The sequence below is a fragment of the Tupaia chinensis genome, unplaced genomic scaffold (genome assembly GCF_000334495.1).
Source record: "Tupaia chinensis unplaced genomic scaffold, TupChi_1.0 Scaffold000605_1, whole genome shotgun sequence".
NCBI classification, from domain to species: Eukaryota; Metazoa; Chordata; class Mammalia; order Scandentia; family Tupaiidae; genus Tupaia; species Tupaia belangeri.
Window position 1 is genome coordinate 112,415 of NW_006160123.1, and position 8,674 is coordinate 121,088.

General features: G+C 45.7%; 1 protein-coding gene across 1 annotated transcript in view; it reads left to right on the forward strand.

Annotated features, from left to right (window-relative positions):
• The window catches only part of TGM7 (transglutaminase 7), a 57,544-nt gene that overhangs the window by 34,092 nt on the left and 14,778 nt on the right, over positions 1 to 8,674 (forward strand). The window contains 5 exon segments of the mRNA XM_006158711.2: positions 1 to 171; positions 879 to 997; positions 4,729 to 4,857; positions 4,949 to 5,126; positions 8,094 to 8,232. The exon segment at positions 1 to 171 is cut by the window's left edge and continues 19 nt beyond it. Of these exon segments, the coding sequence (XP_006158773.2) occupies positions 1 to 171; positions 879 to 997; positions 4,729 to 4,857; positions 4,949 to 5,126; positions 8,094 to 8,232 (736 nt within the window).

An 8,674-nucleotide genomic window follows, 5' to 3' on the forward strand; every position in this document is an offset into this window, starting at 1 on the left:
GTGTGTCTGAATTCACAGCTGCCTCCAACTCCCTGCAAGTCACTCTCTTCACACCAGCCAATGCAGTCATTGGCTACTACACTCTGAAGATAGAGATCATCCAGGGCCAGGGTCCCAGTGCAACTTACCCAGTGGGGACTTTCATCCTGCTTTTTAACCCTTGGAGCACAGGTAGGACTTGTTCTCAGGTTGTATGCTAACTTGATCCATTGGGAACACTCAGGAGGATTCCTCTGAGAAATCCCAGAAGATAAATCACTGCTTATCTACGCTCTATGCTGTATATAATCATGCACTCTCACTAAAATTGTATGCTAACTTGATCCATTGGGAACACTCGGGGGGATTCTTCTGAGAAATCCCAGAAGATAAATCACTGCATATCTACGCTGTATATAATCATGCACTCTCACTAAAGCTCATCTTCACCAAGGAGTTTTAATGGGATGGTGAAAATATTTATGATGTAATGTTCAGTGAAATAGCTTAGGAAATGGAGCCCAATATGTTCCTGGTTGTATTAAATATATGTGCAGAGAAAGAGAGTGGCCAGAACATGCCAGGGTGCAATGGTAGTGAGAATGAGTGATAATAGTGATATTCATGGTCTTCTTTCCATCCACCTTTATTTTCCAAATCTATCCAATAATTTTGTCACTTTTACAATCAGAAAGAAATAATCACCATTTTTTAAAGTACAAATTATATTACTGGCCTCTTGAAAAACACATAGTAGTCTTCTAAGGGGGTCTAGTTTTAATCTCTATTGCCATCAATCTGCTGACTGCTTCTCCTGTTTTCCAGAAAGATACTATCCTTACTGTTTTGTGTTTTTATTACTTTGTTTTCTGCCCCCTCCACCACTTTTAACTGCCCAGAGGATGACGTCTACCTGCCGAGTGAAATACTGCTGCAGGAGTATATCATGAAGGACTATGGCTTTGTTTACAAGGGTCATGAAAAATTCATCACCTCCTGGCCCTGGAACTTCGGACAGGTAACAACATCACGTGGAGGGATCCTTGGTGGGCACTAAGTCTGGTCCTCAGACAACTCTGTTAGCTCATGAAAGGTTACTAACAAAGGAGTTAGGTCCTGGACCCATTGATCATCCAGTGAGGGGGCAAAATAGGAGAGGAGATGTTTTTCCTTTTCAGTTTTTGGTATTTTCTTAGGAAAAACTTAAACATAATCAAAGTAGACAGGCTACTATAATGAACGTCAAGTGCAATAGTGTCTAGTTTATGGTGAGTCTTGCTTCATTTGTACTGGGCATTTGCTAGTGACAGACCACAGGCCAAATGGGACCTACTGTCTGTTTTTGTTTGGTCCACAAACTAAGAATGGTTTTCACATTTTACAATTGTTGAGAAATAATTTTTAAACAATATAGGCAGGGCCAGAATAGGTGGTGCAGTGGTTAAGATGCTGGACTCCTATGTGATTCAAGTCCTGAACCTAGCAGTTCAAATCACACCAGGCACATGTGCGTGCATGCTTAAAATCCCAGGAGGAGAATAAAGGAGAAGGGATTGCAGCATGACCATTCCCTCTGGGGGATGATCTCTTACTTTGTCTCTCTTCAGCGAGTGCATGCTCCATGTGGCAAAAACCTAAAATGAATGAACGAATGAATGAATGAATAAATCTAAAAAGAAAAAGGAAAAGAAAAGAATATGGTTTGGCTCAGTGGCCTACTGATTAAGGAAATTAGATCTTACATGGCTGATACATGGTTTGAATTACAGATCCAGTGGCTTGAAAACACAGTCGTGCATGCATGCCCCAAGTCCCAGGAGGATAGAAAAATGGAGGAGAAGGGATTGTGGTATGACCACACCCCATTGGGGGGTATTTTCTCCCTCTCCCTTTCTCTCTGCCTCCCTGTCTCTCTGACAAGTGCATGTGTCCTCTGGAAAATAATAATAGTAATAATTGTATGATATGTGAAAATTATATGAAGTTCAAATTCCAGTGTCCATAAATAATATTTTATTAAAACACAGCCACGCTTCTTCATTTAGATACTGTCTGCAGCTGCTTCTGTGCTACGAGGGCAGAGTTGAACTGTTGAGGCAGAGGCCTTGTGGCTGGCAAAGGCTAATATATTTACTAATGGGTCCTTTACGGAAAAAGCTGTCCACCTTTGGTTTATACTCTTCCGTTCCCCTCCACTTTCCCACTGCGTTGTTTTGAAGCTAATAGCAGATATCATTTAATTCAATACTTCAGGATACAGCTCCAGAAGATGAGGACAGTGTCTGAAAAACATTACCACGATACAGTGTCATACCTGAAGAAAGTGAACGATAATTTTTTTTTTTTAATTTTCCAGAGGGTAAGTGTCTCCAGAGAGAGACACAGGAAACTCCGGGAGAAAGTGCCCCTGAATGGGTTGTGGTCACACCACAATCCATCTTCCTCCATTTCTCCATCCTATTGCGATTTGGAGCACATTCACACCATCACATCAAGTTTTTCATTTTTTTTTTAAACTGAGGCTCAGCATCACACAGCTGGGATATGGTGGAGTCAGCGCTCAAGCCTGCATCGGTCTCCAACACTGACACTTGTTTTGTTTTTTTTTTTAAAAAGAATTATTTTATTTAACTTTATTTATTTATTTTAATTTGACGAGGAAGAGACAGAGAGAGTGAGAGAGAGAAAGAGAGAGAGAGAGTGAGAAAGCAAGCCGCCAGGTCCGGGACTCAAACAGTGGTCAGCCATGTGGGAGTCCAGCATCCTTAACCACCATGCCACCTGCCGGCCCCACACACCAAGTTTTATTAAGCTGCCCAGGCCAGGATAGGTGGCCAAACTACATGGTTGGCCATGTGGGATCTGGCTTCCTTAACCACCAGGCATGGGGCTGGCTCTTTAATAACTGCTCGTATTCAGTCAATGTACAGAGAGGTACTCTGGCTCTGGGCATTACCCACTGTTAATGACTGACCACAGCCAGTGCAGGTCTCGCTTTCTCCCACTGCCTTCTCAGTCCTTTCCACAAACTCCAGGAGGGACAAGCAGGGAGCCTTGCTGAGGGTAATCACATTTACTCTGTTCTTCAACTGAGGCAACTTGTAAAAAGTTTTTAAGTTTATTTATTATTTATTTCACGCGTGAGAAAGACTGGGAAAGAAACAGACAGACATAGAGCACCCCAAAAGGGTCTCTACACTGCAGTCCACCCCCAACTTTGGCCAGCCTAGGTCATGGGCACATGCATGCCCAGCATACTCAAGGAGGTCTCCAGACATGGACTGGCAACCTCCCAGGTGGGCTAGCCTCACAGAGCCTTGCAGTGTACTGCTATACCACTGTCTGGCCTCACTGTGAAATTTTTTGAAATGACACAAGTACAGTGCATTGGTAGCCAAAAGACTTGTGACATATGTCATAAACATATGTTGTTAGCATATGCCACACGACTATTCTGGCTTCTCCAGTGCTGTAGCGTCAATTCGGAGCTTCTCTATCTCACTTCAAGACACTGCAATTGTCACCCTCTCCTCAAATGTCTGGCCCTGTCCTTACCTATCTGATCTCTTCCTGCTCCCGCAAGTCCTGCAGGTAGGAGCTGCTCTAAGCCTTTGGCAGCCACTATGCTCAGAGACCTCGGTGTATGTCTGCACCTACTCTCTTCCTGTCTACTCCATCAAAGTCCATTGGCTCGAAAGCCTTCCCTGACCTCTTTAGCTAGCAGGGACTGCTCACTCTGAATTCTGTTTGCATTTTCCATCAGAGCTGCAGTTCAGTTTTCAAGAATTCCCAATCTAATACAGTCTCATTTTGATTTATGAACTCTTTTTCTTTTCTTTTTCTTTTTGGGGAGGATTTTTTGCTATAGGGCGTGTGCGCTCGCCAGACAGGCAGAGAGAGACAGAGAGACAGAAAATTAGAAATCACCCCCCAGAGAGGATGACCACGCCACAATCCCTTCTCCTCCATTCTCCTCTTGGTTGAGATCTTGGGCACGCCCAACATGATTTTTAAGCCACCGGGTCTGGGACGCGAACCACGGTCGGCTACGTGGGAGTCCAGCGACATAGCCATTATGCTAACTACTGGTCCCTCTTTTTTTTTTTTTTTTTAAGGGAGATTTTTGCTATTGGGTTTTTTTTAAGAGAGATTTTTGCTATAGGGCATGTGCACTCACTGGAGAGACAGAGAGATGAAAGTGAGAAATAACCCCGTAGGGGGATGGCCATGCCACATTCTCCTTTTGGGATTTTGGGCATGTACACACACGTGACTGGTGTGAATTTTAGGCTGCCAGGCCCAGGACTTGAACTGCGGTTGACGACATGGGAGTCCAGCGACATAACCATTATGCCATCTGCTGATCCTGATTTATGAGCTCTTTGAAGGCAAGAGTCTGTCTTAGATTTAGCATGCCCCTTCCCCCTACTACACATATGCCATCCCTAACAGTTTATGAGTGACTTGAAGTTTCTGAATTCCAGACTCTTTTTTATTTTTATTTTTTTAATAGGAGAGAAAGAGAGAGGTACTTTTGGCAGTCTGTCCATGTTACAATCCTTTGCCCCATCTTCCCATCCCACCCTACTGCACCTGACTAGTTTAAGCGAATCTGGGTACAGAACTCAGGTCTCCCATGCAGCCCCAGTCTCATATAGCAGTATTCTCACACCTGCACAACAGGCCTGGGCCTCAGAATTCTCTGGACATTTCTGCTTCTCTTTTTTCTCCCATAAAATCACTTGGAAGTTTGAAGAGGACATCATAGACATTTGCTTTGAGATTCTGAACAAGAGCCTGTACTTCCTAAACAACTGGTCCAAAGACTACTCCCGGCGGAACGACGTGGTGTACGTGTGCAGGGTGGTGAGCGCCATGGTAAGGCCACAGGCTTCGCTCCTGGCTGAGGACGGCCTACGCTCCCCGCGGCAGGAGGCGCTGTGGAAGCCCACCTGTCTGTCCTTTGCAGATCAACAGCAACGACGACAACGGCGTGCTGCAGGGGAACTGGGGGGAGGACTACTCCAGGGGGGTCAGCCCGCTGGAGTGGAACGGCAGTGTGGCCATCCTGCGGCAGTGGTCGGCCAGCGGCGGGCAGCCTGTGAAGTACGGACAGTGCTGGGTCTTTGCATCTGTTATGTGCACCGGTGAGTGAGGAGTCACCACCTAATCTGGACAGCCTTTGAGGTTGGATGATGGTGTCTATTGGTTTAAATTAGTTGTGGCTCACAAAGTTTCTGTGACTTGTGAATGCCCCCAAGCTAGAGAATGTGGACACCCAGTTCCTCCCCACCATGCTAGGCAGTCTCAAGAAATCCTGTCATTTATGCAGGAGGGGTGGCTGGATTTGTCCTGTTACAATTTTCTCATAGGCCCCTCGATGGAGCAGTTAGACTGCTAAGATGGTCATCTGGGTAGACAAGCTCGTGGCTCCAAAGTAGAGGTAAAATGGCTTCATCTGCCACCTGCTCAGGCTTCTCAGCTCCAGGTGAGCCTGGAGTCAGGGGGCAGGTCCAAGGCAGAGAGGTGGAGGTGCAAGCAAGGGTCTCAGGTATCCTGACCACACCCTGAACAGAGCTAGCAGGCCCAAATCCTTCAGTGAATCTTGAGAAGCTGCAATTAGAGATTTGCTACTATGCTAAACTTAACCTTAAGGAGCATCAGTGTTTTATATCAATTATTTACAACTCTGTGCAAGATTGAACAGACTATTTGTGAAGATGAGGGGAAGATAGAATACTGAGGTGTCTGCTTGTCTTCCCCTTGTGAGGCCAGAATGCCTTATGCAGGCCTGCCCTGTTACACTGTGGTGCTCAACAGATGTTTCCTAAACTAACATGTTGACTCAGAGTTGGAGAAGCAGGGGGCCCAGGATGGGGGATGGAGACAGAGACAGGGGCCAAAGACGAAGTTCTAGATTCTTCTATGAAGAACAGTATAATCTAGCAGTTTAAGTACAGGTGCTGTGGACAGAGAAAAGGTTTAAATCCAAGTGCTAAAAAATAGGTGACCTGGGAGCCAGCAGGTGGTGCGGTGGTTATGGTGCTAAATCCCACATAGTTGACTGCAGTTTGAGCTCTGGACCCAGCAGCTTGACAGAGACACTGGGCACACATGTGTGTATGCCCAAAAAAATCCCAAGAGGAGAATGAAAAAGGGATTGCAATGTGTCCATCCCCCCGCCCCAGGAAGGGGGTGATTTCTCATTTTCCCCCTTTCTCCATGTCTCTCTGGTGAGCGCATGTGCCCTATAGCAAACACCTAAAAAAAAAAAAAAAAAAAAATCAAGTGACCTGACTGCTTGTTTGTGAAATGGGGCTAGGGCTATCCTGGAACCTAGTATTCCTCATTTTTTCCTGGAGCCGGGAAGTCCTTGGGCAGTGGTGTAGGTGATATGAAGTAGGCCTCAGGCCTTCAGACCTGGGATGAACAGCAGGACTAAGTCTGAGTCTTTACTCTGACTCCAAGCCCCTTCCCACTCCCAGACTCTAGAGATCTAGGGATATTGTACGGGGAGAGCTGCTCTTGCCAAGTGCCTCTGGCCATGTGCAGCTGTGGTCCAGCCCCCATGACTGATGGTTTGTGAAAAGCCCAGGAGCTGTGCTAGGAATGGACAGGTAATTGAGAACAGTTGCCCTCTTTGGCATGCTTCAATGAATCAAAACAAAAGAATCATTTGCAATGGTACCTTTACTTTTGAAGCACTGTGATCCTCCCAGAAGCCTCTGTGGGCACAATCTGCTCTTCCTGAAAGGAGATGGGTAGGCTAGTCCTACCCTTTGCCATGCCAGCAGAGGTGGAGACACAAGTGTCCAAGGTCACACCTGACTCTTGGCTTGATTCCATCTGGCTCTGGGTAGGTGTATGTGTGTGTGTGGAGGGAGTAATGTTGGCTTTGACTAGATCTGTGCAATCAATTCAGCTGTCCTGTGGGCATAAACACCCTCTAGCAAAAGTCACTCTTAAAAAAGAAAAAAAAGGGGGTAAACAATACCCTGTTTAGCCACAAGAGGATGCTGCTGCCTTATCAAAAATGGTCTTCACTTCGTATCGTGTTTTCCCCTTGTTTATGATCTTTTCCACTATATGTGTAGAAGTCTGTCTTGCCTTTCTTTCTTCTCTCCCTCCTCAACTCGTGTCTTAAGGTAAATTACAGAAACAGAATTTTAAGGCTAATAACCGTTTAGTCCAAACCCTTATTTATTTTGGTACACACAAAGAGATTTAGACTCAGGGATGTTAAGCCATTTACAAGAGATCACATAGCTTCTCTCTTCACATAGCTACTCTTTAAAACTGGTCATAGCATAGGCCTCAGTTTATCAGAATTATCAAATATTTTAGATTCGGTGTTTTTGTTTTTGCAAGAGAGGGAGGAGGACACTTTTGGCAGAGTTTCATCATACAGCAGTCCTCCAGGACTACAGGTGCACACCACTGTGCCTGGCCTGCCTAGGTGGTCCAGGAACCGAACTCTGACCTCCTACATGGCCCCAACCTTATGCAGCAGGCACCCTCCTGCTTGCTCCACTACAGTGAGGCTGGTTCTGTTGTTAACTTGGAAAACTTCTGAGTGGAAAGAGGCCTGATGATACGTCAAGTTGCTGTTAATTGTGGTTTCCAGGAACCCTCAGGTGTTCTCTTTCTGCTCATGGGATAGAGACCATTGATGGAGTAAGTGGGCCGCAGGGTGTGGTGCTCTGGGAATAAAAGAGTCACAGGTGTGGATCTGCAAGAATATTGGCTTTTCTCAGCTTGAGAGGTAGGAAGTTAGAAATGATGCATGGAAGGGTTCAGCACTTGGCGTGGACTCCCATGTAGTCAACTGCGGTTCAAGTCCTGGACCCAGTGACTTATAACTCATGCTGGGCATATGTGCGTGTGTGCCCAAAATCCTGAGAGAAGAATGGAGGAGAAGGGATTGTGGTATGGCCATCCCTTCTAAGGGGTGATTTCCCATTTTCTGTCTCTGTTTCTCTCTCTCTGGCAAGCATACGTGCCCTATAGCAAAAAAATCTCTCTACAAAAAATAAAAAAAATAAAAGAAATGATGGAAACCAATCATTTTGCTTGACATGAACTCAGTGATTCTCCATTCCTTTTCTTCTCTTTAGTAATGAGATGCTTAGGTGTTCCAACCCGTGTTGTCTCCAATTTCCGTTCTGCACACAATGTGGACGGGAACTTGACCATCGACACCTACTATCACCGAGACGCAGAGATGCTGCCAACTCAGAAACGAGACAAAATCTGGTAAGGGCCACTGGGTTGAACAGTGTCTACTGTAGCCTGGGTTGGGCAGAAAACTTAGATCTGGTTCTTGAGGCAACATTGCCCCTTTGCTGCTGATGCCCAGAAAATAATTCCCCAACTCAGGAAGCTGTTCTGGCTAATCAGAGCTTCAAATCAAACTCATTTCCGAGCTAGAAGACGATGAGATAACTTGCTTAAGCCTTGGCCAAATGAGTAGCTCCTATGAACACTGACCTCAACATCTTTTTTCATCCTACTTTTTTCCTCTGGGTCTGCACCATTCTGGTTTCCCTTCCCAGAGTAGGAGGGGCAGAGCCTACCCGGGCTGCCTCCGTGTACCTTTCTGGTCTCTCTTGACACCTTTCTCTGTGTTGGTGCGTGTACACACATGTATAGCTCTAGCTCTGTGTGTCCCTTTATTTGTGTATCTTTGTTCTCTTTC